The sequence below is a fragment of the Bos grunniens genome, chromosome 26, assembly GCF_055505025.1.
Source record: "Bos grunniens cultivar Pamir isolate PY7600 chromosome 26, Bosgru_T2T1.0, whole genome shotgun sequence".
NCBI lineage: Eukaryota > Metazoa > Chordata > Mammalia > Artiodactyla > Bovidae > Bos > Bos grunniens.
This window is the reverse complement of record NC_141190.1, coordinates 51,897,939-51,911,296: the sequence shown is the minus strand read 5'-3', so window position 1 is coordinate 51,911,296 and position 13,358 is coordinate 51,897,939. Positions and strand designations below refer to the sequence as shown.

General features: G+C 45.5%; 1 protein-coding gene across 1 annotated transcript; it reads left to right on the top strand.

Moving 5' to 3' along the window:
- Window positions 1–2,366: 2,366 nt before the first annotated feature.
- Window positions 2,367–12,371, top strand: LOC147344615 (uncharacterized). Its single transcript, XM_086378089.1, has 4 exons — window positions 2,367–2,384; window positions 4,996–5,448; window positions 11,458–11,622; window positions 12,143–12,371. The coding sequence occupies exons 1-3, from the start codon at window positions 2,367–2,369 to the stop codon at window positions 11,572–11,574; spliced, it is 588 nt and encodes a 195-aa protein (XP_086234215.1). The 3' UTR covers window positions 11,575–11,622; window positions 12,143–12,371.
- The last annotated feature ends 987 nt before the right edge of the window (window positions 12,372–13,358 follow it).

The window sequence follows — 13,358 nt, the reverse complement described above, 5'->3', positions numbered from 1 at the left end:
CCACTACCTCTCTGAAAAAAGAGTTAGCTTACAGCTCCAGTTAATAATTCCTGGGTGTGACAGTGTTTCAACCTACAAACTCCTTTGGAAATCCTCTAGCCTGCCTGAATAGGTTTTTCTGGCCACGTGTGATTGTTCAGAGCCTCCCAACTGTGAGAGGCAGGAGATGTTCTAAACTGTCTAAACACAGATTCTTTTGAGTAGTTAAAAGATTGATTAGAAATTGTATTGGTGAAGGGATTTTCACTTGTTGGGCCAATGTTTGCTGCTAAGTCTCCATATCCCTTACCTGCTGTGTCCCTGGCAGTGTATTGATTAATATAACTCGTGTAAGTAGTAGCTTTAATGTTTGTAACCTGGGACCCTTGAGTTAATTCTTTTTCTTGTTATAGCCCACCGCACCTTTGCTCTATAGGAATGCAACTTTATCTAATGCTTTTGGAGGGTGGCTCCTGACCAATCACCTTTAGAGAAAAATAAGTTTTCTGAAGAAAGGGTCTTAAAATGTTAACAGGCCTCCGGGCCAGAAGATGATGCAAATCACCTAAGCTTTTGCATATGATAAGTTTGCAGGAAGAAAGCCTGGCTTGCTGCATGACTCTACCCCTTCCCCCATTATCCTCTATGCATAACTTAAGGTATAAAAACTGTTTTGGAAAATAAAGTGCGGGCCTTGTTCACCGAAACTTGGTCTCCCCATGTCGTTCTTTCTCTCACCTTCTGACTGAATTATTCAGCCTCTTTTCTCCACTGAATTTCCTCACTGAGCTATCCTCATTCTATTGCTCTTTATATCTTTGATAAATATTTAAATAAATAGGTCGCCTATGCCGTCTGTCCTTCGAATACCCTGGATCAGCCGGGGCTGGACCCCGGCAGCTCCCCTCACATCTCCTTGGACTATTCAGCAGAAGTAATGTGTGCCTGTTCCCTGAGAGGCTGAACACACTGGGAATTCCTCCTTTTCTGTGACCTGGAGTTTTGTAAACACCCTAAATATCTAACAGAACCAGGTGCAGAATGTCAGAAGAAGAATGAACATAAAGAGAAATGAAATGTCATTCAATTTTTTTTTTCCGGATTCAGTCTTTTAGAAATTCAGCTAAGTAATTACTTCCTTTGGCTGCACGGGCCATCACTGCCGCACACCAGCTTTCTGTGCTTGTGGCCTTCGTGCTGCAGAGGCTGCTCCTCACTGTGGTGCTTGGGCTTCTCACTGTGGCGGCTTCTCCTGTTGTGGAGCACCTGCTTCAGGGTGTGCACGCTTCAGTACTCGGGGTGCACAGGCTTGGTTGCTCTGTGGCATGTGGGATCTTCCCAGACCAGAGATCAAACCTGTGTCCCCTCCACTGCACCTCCAGGGAAGTCCCTGGACTCAGTCTTTTGGAAAGAACTGAATTTAGTTTCAGAAGGGAAGTATAGAAGTGGAAAACGAGAGACCAATGGTGGTTGGGGGATCTTTAAAGAACTAGTCTAAAGGAAGTCCTAGGATGGCTGGAAAGAGCACCCATGGTAAAACAAACAAAAAAAAAAGAAACCAGACCCAGAATTAGAGCTGCTGGGGGAGAAGATGGGGCGGTGCTGGGCCTCTGGAGACCCTCTTCTCTTTCACATCAGCTGCTGCCCACAGACATCTTTAGGATAATAACCCAGAGGGGAGGGAGGCTTGGCAGAAGATTAGTTGGGGAGAGAACCCAAGTTCTCACCACATTAGCGAGAGCTTCTCATTCTCCTGTGGCCATTAGATCATCTGAGGTATTTATTTCGAGGGCGAACTTATGGTTGAGGCCTGAGCTCTCTTATGAAGACAAGAGAGTAGGTGGGACTTGTACTCAGAGGAAGCACACCCTTCTGGGAAAATGGGAAACCTGGAGATGAGCAGGGTGAAATGAAACAAATGATTATATTTCTTATCTTTTTAGAAGATGGAGAGTGTCAACTAATGTCAGAATATGCTTTGAGTGGGCACATAAATTTGTTCAATGAAGAATGCAATTAGTTTATTTTTTCTTTCTTAAAGACAAATTCTTTCCTAAACAAAAATTATGAAATGATGACCGTTTCTACAAATAATAGTTAGTAGGGCAGAAATCCATGTAGTATTTCACCATGTCTCTGAAGGTGTCAACTAGATTTCACCCCAAATTAAACTTCCTCTGCATTTGATGAGCGTGTCTGCCCTGTGGGACTGTGACACCCACCAGGGGACTCATGATGTATGTGCTCCTGCTTCTTTCCTGTGCAAGGGGGTTTAAGAGCTTATCTGTGCGGCCAGAGTGCCTGACCTTCCACCAAGACATGACTCCTTAGATTGTTTCACCCACCATTGAAAAGATTCAGAGTCGCTTGGCCACATATCTGAGGCCATGGATGATGGAACTAAGGTTAGGGCTCCAAAGCTGCCTGATTCCCACATGGGGAGGACTCAAGATGACTGAAGGCACTTGCATCCAGAGGGTTGGATGAGGGCACAGCAGGAAGGACGGGGAACTCTAAACCACTTCGGTGAGTATTGGAGAACAACACCTGATGCATTTGATCAATAATTAGTTATGGAAATGTTAGAGAGTGGTGTTTGTTTTGTGGAGCCAAGATTCCCCAATGATCATTGTGAGGGTTTCCTGGGATTTGATGTAAATCATAGGAATTGAATATTAATTAAATAACTCTGAACAAGTAGGTCTAATCAGAGTATAACAGCTCATGACTTTTTTTTTCTGTGTAAAATGGAAATATTACTATGTTGTTTATGTGGGGAATAGCCCATAGTGCTTTGACCCCAGAGAAGATTGTTCCCCATATCTCTGCATGCCTGTGGTTTGGTAGGAGGGGTCACCTAAGTGAGTGGTTGGGGACTCATACCTGGAGTATCTAGCAGGGCTTTAGAGGCTTGGCTTTCATGACTTATTTCCATCTCCTCAGCTTTATCTGGTCAGTTTCAACCATCCTGCATGAGGATGCAGAGGAGGACAGTGGTGGCTGAGTTCTTGACCTTGAAACAATGAGGGGGACTTGCTCTCAGTCCTGGTTTGATCTGTGTCTTGCCAAATTGTCCGATTTCTCCTTTCAGCCTGGATTTTCTAACATCACCCAGGAAATATTAATGCCAGTAACATCCACCACTCTGTTAGGAATATGGCAGCTCAGGGACTGATATGGAAACAGCCTCTTTCAGTCATTCACACCCACTTGTTACAGCATCTGTAAAGGTTGTAACTTTAGAGGACAGATGGGAGAGGTTTCTATTAAAAGGAAAAAAAAAAAAAACCCCTCAGGCTCACTAGAGAAAAATCCCCTGATTTACCATGTGAATGGCTACCATGGCCTCAAGTGTATAGTGAGCATAGATGATAGTAATGAGTATGAAAAAAGTTTCCAAACCAGGAGAACAGGCATGTCATCAGGTGAGCCCAGTGTGACAGAAGCTGGTGCAGAGGTGGTGATGGCTAAGAAGGAGTAATGAGGGATTATTTATTTTCCTAATTTTAAAAAATATTAAGCTTTTATAGACTATATTTGAACATTCTGGTAGCTACAAAACAGATAAAATTTTCTCACTACCTTCTTCACAATAATTCAATTTCTCTCTGTCCTTAAACTTTGTTCAAATTTGAAAATGAATGCAATATGTGTTGATTCTTATTTCTTAATGGTGACTGTGCATTGAGGAGAAAGTGTAGAGTGGACTGAATAAAGCGCAGGGCGCTGGACAGCAAACTGCAGACTAGGGCGCCCCAAACCCGCACTCCCCACGGTGAAGTCAGCAAAGCAACCACGGTCTGCCAGCGCAGAGGGCCCGAGAAGCAGCAACAATGATCTCTTTTCTGCTCCCACCATTGCCAGCCCTAGCAGGAGTCCAGATTAGCTCCTGGGGTGTGTGTGTGCCTCTATGTTTGTACGTGTGTGTGCGCGTGCGTGTGTGTGCATGTGTGCATGTGTATCCTTCCTGCCACGTAAGTGAGTCTGGATGCTTCAAGTAAGCAATGGCCATGACATGCAAACAGCACAGTGAAAAGGGTAGTATCTTTGGGAGTTGCGTGTGCACACAGAGTTTGTATAATGGGTCCAGGTGCAAATATCCAGTTGTTTCCGTGGTTCATACCTGTTTTGTGAGGGGAGTGGTCTTCCCTTGGGATATTAGCTCAAAACTTATGGAGAGAAGGACTACACAGGTGTATGTTAGAGCCAGCAGCTTTGGGCATGGATGATTGGGCAAACCAAGTGAATTGGTACAGGCTTCTGATGTGAAGGAAAAGACTGTGGACATAGGGATCCCAGGCCTGCAGATTCAGAGTTCTGATTGCCTGCAGGGGCTCTGGTTGTTAGTGGAGCAGAGACGTGGAGGGGCTGAGATGCCAGCTGCCTGTCCCAAAACTATAGCAGGAGGGAGCAGAAAAGCACGTAGTGTGGCCCATCTTTGTTTCTGGCACGTCTTTCTGTTCAGACACCAGGCTATAGGGAAGACTTGAGTCTTGTTTTTTAAAACCGCTTTAGCTATTCTCTTTACTTTTCCACTTCATTTTTTAAAAAAAGTAAATGCAATATATATATGCACCACTGGAAGTGCTAAAACTTTCTGTTTTCATTTAACAGTTTGCCATAGATATCTTTCCAATATCTATAGATCTAACTCATTTAAATAACAGCAATAAACCAAAAAGCAAATTGATAGTCTTGTGTTATGTGAATGCAGTGAAAGATTTACTTAACTGGTCTCTTGCCATGGTTTCTAAATATTCTGTTATTAACTAATGCTGATATCAACATTCTTACTATACGTGTAGTTGCACAAATGTTCCCCCACACCCATTTCTTGTCATCTGATTTTGCATGGTAAAGACTAAAAGACCAATTACGTAGTCAAATTTTCAGACTTTTCTTTCATGTCTTCTGAGCCTTGTTTTTTTAATACTTCAATAACGTCTCAACTCTGAAATTACAGAATAAAATGTCTTCCGTGCTTGCTTGCTTTCTGTTTTACTTTCACTGTTCCAGCTTACAATTCACACAGCCCAGCCCCCTGCAGAATCTCCCTTGCTCAGGTTGGCCTGGGCCTTGCAATCTCGCGGGAAGGGCCTCTCCGCCGCGGCCTCCTGCTTTCCACCCGCCCTGGGCCACCTGGGCCTCTGCCGCCTGAGCCGCTCCGCGCCGTGCTCCCTGAGCGGGGAGCTCCCTCCGAGGCTGAGGCCCCCGGCGAGCTCGGGCGTTCGGGCGGTCGTCGCCGCTGCGGCCTGCCGGCGACGGCGCCTCGTCCCGGGGACACTCGAACCGGTTGTCGGGCGCCCCTGGCGGCCGCTTTCAGAGCGTTCTTTCCTTCGGCGACCTTCACAAGGGCTGCGATTCAGCCGGCAAACACGGCGCAGAGCTCCAGAGGCTGGCATCACTGGCAGCGATAACCCCGGTGCTTCGGAGATCTGGATAAGCCTGCTTCTGCTGAAGATTGGACATGTAGGTTTTTTAGGAGGTGGGCTGGCGCCGCGGTAGGGCGTGTGTGGCTGCTCTCTTGGGTCGACCAGCATTTCCCCGCGCCCATCCATCCGCGGGGCCTCGGAGTGGGTAAGGAGAGGGTCTTTTCGCTCCAGAGTGCCTTAGGCTCAGCGGCCAGGCTCCTGGGTCACCGTTTAGGGCGCTCGTTTCCCTTCCTCGGTACCCCCATACTAGGCTCCGGGGCTTGGCCAGCCCGCCCGAGTCCGTGCTCCGAGGGCTCGTTCCCGGGCGAGCCGGGGCCCCGTCTACGGGCCTGGACGCGTCCTGCTCCCGCTTGACTTGAACGGACAGGCTTGCGTGGCGAGGCCGGGCCGTTTCTCTAGGAGCTGGATGGCGGACGGGACGTTTCCTCTGCCCCAGTGTACAGCATGGCCTATAGCTCGCGACCAAGAGTGACTGTGCCACAAGCCGTGTCCTAGGCCACGTTGACCAGTTTTCCCGTCTTGGCTGGGAGTGGCCGTGTGTCTCCGTCGGCGGACGACGCTGACTTCCGCCGGCCGTACCTGGATCCTGTCCCTCTTCCCCTGGAGTGGGGGACGGGCCGAACGCGCGGAACAAGTTGGCGCTCGGATGTGGGCCCCGTCCTCGCGGCCTGGGGTTCAGGTCCGCACCAAGGCCGGGAAGCAGGGTAGCTGCTCTCCGACGGCCACTCTCGTTTCTCCTCTCTGCGATTGTCCGCAGGACGGGCTGTCTTCGCGGCTACCGCCTGTGGTCTCTTCTGTTCCCCTAGCGACCTCGGCGGTTGTATGGACCCCACACACACGTGTCCCCTCAGCGTGGGTGACAACAGGGAACGTGGCGGGCGAGCAAGGAGTTCGCCCAATGCGCGGCTCCAGTCCTGCTTGGGCTCGGCGGTCAGAAGCGCCAAGCAAATGTTTGAGACACAGAAAGCGTCCGGGGCCGTCCGATGAGGGTCCTGGTGACACGAGAGCCTGGCGCGGTTTTTAGTCTTGAGAGCCTCTGAACACGCGTAAAAGAGGATGCGGGAGAGAAATGCAACCTACGGAGGGAACGAATGCGGAGTGATAACGCTGTGCCTTCCCCACCCTGCGATCCAAATTTGTCCCGGTGGCATTCATGCTGTTTGTAGCTGGGCCCCCGACAGGTCGTCCAGATGGCCAGACTTTAGTACCTTAAAATTTGCTACAGTAGGTTTAGTGGGGAGAAGGTAGTGGCAATTCACTCCAATATTCTTGCCTGGGAAGTCCCATGGGCGGAGGAGCCTGGTAGGCTGCAGTCCAGGGGTCTCCAAGAGTCGGGACACGACTGATTTCACTTTGACTTTACACTTTCATGCATTAATGAGTAGGAAACAGCAACCCACTCCAGTATTCTTGCCTGGAGAATCCCAGGGATGGGGGAGCCTGCTGGACTGCCGTCTATGGGGTCACACAGAGTCGAACACAACTGAAGCGACTTAGGAGAAGCAGCAGCAGGTTTTAGATGAAAGCACTGAAATCTATAATAATGAAAATTACTATTGTTATTCAACGTTAATTATTACCGTTGTCTGTGATTATAAAGTTTATCCACAGAACAGCTGCTCATCTGCTTTGAAGATGACCAAAGAGGAGTTTCAGTATGTCTAAATATTTGTTTAAAAGTAGAGGAAACTCTACAATCCATGAGGCCATACCCTGCAGCAACCATTCTGGCAATCCGCACCCCCAAACTCTGCTGCAATAGGCCTCAAGGTCCGGTCTTGGTCAATGACTGTTTCCTTCTGTATCCTTTCCAATTAGAAACAAATCTGTGGGAATAGGTTCCTCTAAGCAGTCCTATGGGCGCCCCTGTTCCCCTGAGCCTGCTTCCAGCTTCCCTACATCACAAGCTCTGAGCAGCACATGCCTTCCTGTTTTGCTACCGCTCCTATGCGTACCGCTAGTCTCAGCCTAGTGCAAGTGGTGCTGGCTGACCCCTTGCAATGCAAATAGCTGCTAAACTTACTGATCTGTATTTTAAAATCTTCATAAACATGGTAATGGAAGCATAATATTGAGTCAGGAACATGTGTGACATGGTTAACCATTTCCTTACTATTTAGACATTACATATAGGGCTCCTTTTAACTTTTCCATGCTAAAACTAAAGCTATTCAAGGAGGGGAGAGAGGCTCGGGAAGCAAGTGATAGACATATATATAAATAATTACGGGTAATTTGCATGGTTGTATGGCAGAAACCAACACAAAATGGTAAAACAATTTTCCACCAATTAAAACAAATTTTAAGAAAGAATACTAAAGCTATGCGAATGCCTTTTGGATGCAAAGACATATTGCCACATTTTTTCACTTTTTTAGTAGAATTCTAAAATTGGAATGACAAGAGGTTTATTGACATCTTTAAAAACTTGCTTTCTAGAAACATATCCATTTATGTATGTGTGTACTGTGCACTAGCCTTCATTTAATTGCCATACTTTGAAAAAAAATAATGTGGAAGAAAGTGTTTTATTTTTTGCTTGTGAGACCAATGTTTTATGTTTTTGTGTTTTTATTCATTATGGAATCTCACCTGTCTGTCCTCAGATTGATATTCGATAAAGACCCAAAGGGATCATGAAGCAGTTGTGGAATATTTTCTCTGAGTAGCTCCCTCCTCTTTGATGCCCTGCCACACAGATTATAGCCTCCCTGTCCTCCCAGCTCACCAGTGTCCTCAATTCAGATTTTTGCCAGAATGTTTATGGTTCCTCTACCTGCAGCTGCAGCGTGAAAACCGCCTGAAGGCAGAGAGCTGCAGAGTCATCAGGTTGATGTGTGTGTTCACCCTCACTCGAGGAACCTAGTCCTGGAACCCTAACACTGTTAGCCTGCTGTTCAGGGTCTGAGAACAGTTGTTTCATATTTTGTTCAGCTTTCTAATTACCAGTTAATACTGGTGAGGCAGTCCAGACACTCTTTGTATTTATTTGGAAGCAGAAATCACATTTTATTTTAAGAGAAAATTATACTTTTGCATCAATAATTTAAAATCACCTAACCACACATGCTTGAAGGTGTCTTTTGTTTTATAGTCTTTGTTTTGCTCATGAACATGTTAAAATGAAATATCAGGAGACACACCTAGATGGCTTTCCCCACCCCCTAGAAGAACTTAATGTCAATAAATCCTGGGTAAGGTCTTAGGAGTCTCTGAATTTGAATCCTTCAGCTACTATCAAGTCACTGTGGCAATTTTTGCTCCTGTTTTCACAAGATCTGTTGGTGTAATAAGTCACACTAAATTTTCCCACAGCTTATTCAGTGGAGAATTTTTTTTTTCTCCTCAATCCCCGTGTCCATCTTCTTTTTCACCCACTAGCAGTTCATTCTGCTCTAAAGTGTGCAGTTCACTGTCTCTGGATTGGCTTGAGGTGACCACCTGTGTGACACCTGGCAGCTCACATCTCATTTCTAATCCATGAATTAGAATTAAAGGGACTTTAAGGCTCTTACATTCATTGCTACTGCTACTGCTAAGTCACGTCAGTCGTGTCCGACTCTGTGTGACCCCACACACGGCAGCCCACCAGGATCCCCCATCCCTGGGATTCTCCAGGCACAAGAACACTGACGTGGGTTGCCATTTCCTTCTCCAATGCATGAAAGTGAAAAGTGAAAGTGAAGTTGCTCAGTCGTGTCCAACTCTTAGCGACCCCATGGACTGCAGCCTACCAGGTTCCTCCATCCATGGGATTTTCCAGGTAAGAGTACTGGAGTGGGGTGCCATATTATATTCATTACTCAATAAATACTTATCAACTGAGAATTGTAATCACTGGAGGCACATTAATAAATGGGATAGATAGGGACCCTGCCCTCATGTGGCTTTCTGGAGTACACAGACTCTTATAAATAAAAATTTTAATCGGGGAAATTTTTTTGATTAGCATTATAAAGAAAGAAAAAAAAAAACTGAGCTTTCCAGGTGACCCAGTGGTAAAGAATCCACTTGTCCAGCAGGAGACATGGGTTCAATCTCTGGGTCAGGAAAATCCCCTAGAGAAGAAAATGGCAACCCACTCCAGGATTCCTGCCTGGGAAATCCCATGGACAGAGGAGCCTGGCAGGCTGCAGTCCCTGGGGTCGCAGGAGTCAGACGTGACTTAGTGACTAAACAACAACACTGATGGAAAACATCAGGATCACGAGGGATGGTGAAGGGGAAACACCAGCATTAGACAGGCTGGTCCAAGGATGCCCATCCGAGAGGTTAATATCTGAGCTGCCATCCAGATGAGCAGAAAACAGCAGCCACTTTAAGCTCTAGGACAACGGCATTCTAGGAGAGGGAAGAGCAGGTACCAGGGTCCTGAGGTGGGCACCAACTTGGAGGGTGGAAACACATGGGGGCTGAGTTGACATGAGTGAGCGCACACGTGGTGATGGGAAGGGGGGCGGGGCGGAGGGCAGAGTCAGTGCTAGCTCAGTGTTGGCAGTCCCTGATCCCGGGATTTGATCCTGCTCTGAATACTTCTCACATAATAAATACAGCACATTGATGCCACGTGCCCACACAGATGGATGACGCAGGGCCCTGGCAGTCAGACAGAGTGCATGCAGTAGTCAAGGCACCAGCAAGATCACAGGATCTGAGATCAGCAGGAACCTTGATGGTACCAGAGAGCCTATTTTAAACTCAGGAGACTGAGGAGCAATTTTTGTAGTCTTGGCCAGTATGGACCAAAATAAATTTATTTCTACAGTTTGCAGAACTGTTGCCTCAAAAAAATGTTGGGCTTTTTATGAAGTTTATGTAGAAAGGAAATATAGAACCCATGCCTAGAAATCCCACTTCCATGGGAGAAAGCCCACCAGCAAAACTGCTTGGAAAGTTTACAGAATGTGACTTTTAAATTATAAAAGAAGAAGACACTAAAATACAAGAAAAGTTCAGAGACAAAAGGGGTTGATCCAAAGCCAGCAGGCTTTGTCCTGGTGAAAAACCCAGCACACAGCACACTTCCTCACATTGCTGGGATTATTCCTTCCATGCTTTCCCATGGACTGTAGCCTGCCAGGCTCCTCTGTGCATGGAATTCTCCAGGCAAGAATACTGGAGTGGGTTGCCATTTTCTTCTCCAGGGGATCTTCCTGACCCAGGGATCAAACCCGTGCCTCCAGCATTGCAGGCAGATTCTTTATGACCCGAACCACCAGGGAAGCCATTGCACTTTACATGGTGCCAATTTAAAATTCAGTTTAATTTTTTTCAGGTTAAGTAATTCCTAAGACCCAAGTAGCTCCCCCTTCATGTTATCTGCCCACAGGTGCAAGTAGTCTGCAGGAATCCCCTCTTCCCTGAAGCCCTCCAGTCAGCAGCCTTTTCCACACGTGTCTCCTATCACATCTGTCCACCGGTGTCATGGGCTCTCTGCCCAACTCTGCACAGAACTGTTGCTGATGGCATCTCTTCTAGGCAGGGAGTCATTCTGTCAGCCATGACCTAAACTTCAACGTCCTGCCATGTGAGGTTGTATTTCTATGTTCCTTAAAAGAGCATTTTAACAAAATCTCGATTTGAACGTGAATGGGTTTTACCTACCGATTTTATCTGTTTTTCATTGTATCCTATGGTCTGATTCTTAGCCTCTCATGAAGCAACTCACCAGGACTTATGAATGACTTCTGATCCCTTTTCCATTTACTGCCACCCTTCTGTGGCACATGCTTCTGTAGCACGTCCTTATTGCCATGACGCTCTCTCCTTCCTTTTGGAATGCATGCTGTTGCCTTCCTGCCTCTCTGCTGCATCCTGTCCCCGTGTGTGTGTCTCTCCCTGGCACTCACAGCAGGTTCACAGCAGACTCACTCACATGCTGTTCCCTTTGGAGTCCCTGCCTCCCATTTTAGCTGTGCTATTTGGGTACAAATTCCCAAGTACAAATTCTCCAACCAAGACTCCTGCTCCCATGTCTGGGCTCTGTAGAATCTTCACCTGAAAAATTACCGTGGATCAAACCTAATATACCTTTCCTTCTCCCCAGCTACACCCCTTACAGACCCTCCCTCTCTCCTGGGCACCAGGCTCCCTGGGTCAGATCCTCCATGATCCATTTGTCTACACTCAGGGAGTTATCTGGCCACGTTGCTTCCAGCTCTAATGGAGTGAGTTGAGCAGTGATGGACCCAGAGAAGAGTGGAGACAACAGGTACGTACCCAGTGAGGTTGTAACTGCACTGAGAATAAAGGACTGTGCTTATGATAGGAAAGACTGTAGAGTGTTTTGAAGGTTAGAAAACATTGGAAAGCAGTTTTAAACACAGGTGGGGGAGTGGTGTCATAGAGTAGTTGCAGTTTAAAGAGAAAGGCTCATTGCTGGCTCAGAAGGATCTTACTGGTACCATCTTATCAAATGCTCTCTCAGTTACAAATACTCCAGGTTACAAATCCTTTGGAAATATATCCTACACTTGCTAGCAGCAGAATAGCACAGGTCACAGGTCTCCATTGCAGCATTGCTCGTAATATAAGCAGATTGTTGCATGTCAGTGTTCATCCCAAAGTGGATGGGCAAGAAGTATTATACTACTACATCAGCCGCTCAGTGCACTGCTGTGCAGGAAATTATGTCCTGATAGAGGACAACTTCCAAGGCATTGTCAAATAAATAAAAGCAACATGTAACAAAACACCATGCTTAATATACCACTATTTATGTTTTGAATTAGGGCATGAAGGAGAAATATATTTTCATGTTTGCTTACAAGGAACTCTAGAAGGATCTGTAAGAAACAAAATACTACCTGTGGAGGCAGATGGCCCTGGACACACCGGGTAAACGACAGGAGGCCCAGATTAAGGCAAAGTGTATTTTCAGTATCTTGAATCATGTGCCTGTATTATAACCTCTTTGGAATTTTCAATAAATTGAATTTTTAAAACCTCCAAAGAATAAAATGCATTTTACTGTTTTTTATTTTACTATATTATTTTAGTGTTTTTACCAACTGAATGACTTTCTAGTTGTTTTACCATGGTTGTTGTTTGGCTTCTCTAAAATGTCTATTCGTGAGTTTTTTCTGGTGGTTTTGATGTTTTTATTTTAACTTTGGTAAGAAACAAAGAAAAAGATTTATCTCTAAACACCCTGGGTAGTTTGTCCTTTTCTCTTTTCCTCCTTTCGGATACTTTATATTTTCATAACTTTTACTTGCAAGAAAGAGGATAAAGCTATGCTAGTTTGCTAGGGTTGCCAGAATAGAATATCACAGACTGAGGCTTAACAGAATTGCATCAGGTTATCCCATCTCACAGCACTCACCTGCTCAGAGCTCTCCCTTACTGTGCTATTTTCTCATATCAGCAGTTACATTTTCTCTTTGTTGCTGATTTTAGTTGTCTTTTTTCTTAGTATAACTAAAGATTTGTTACTTTTGTTGACCTGTTTGAAGTAACTTTTGTTTAAAATTGATTTCTTTGGTTTTCCTCTTCTGTATATTTATCTGAGAGCTAGTCTTTACTATTTTCATTCCTTCTTCTAGCTTTGAGTTTGGTTTGCTCTCCCTTTTCTGCCTAGGTGTAAAGACAGGTTGCTTATTTGAGCTTTCTTTCTAATGTACGCATTCACAGCTTTATATTTCATTGTTGGTGATGTTTTTGCAGAATCCCATACATGTTGGTATGTTCTATTTACAGTTTGATTTGTCTCCAGGTGTTTTCTAAGTTCCTTTTTTTAAATTATTTTTTAGCCTGCTGGTTATTTAAGAGTGTGTTTAATCTTCACATACTTGTGGATTTCCCCACGTTTCCTTCTACTATTGATTTTTCGTTTCATTACATTGTGACAGGAAAAAGTTCCTTTGTATGGTTTGAGTGTATTTAGAGTAGACTTATTTTCTGGCCTAACATATGGTCAGTTTTGGAGAATATTCCCTGTGCACTTGT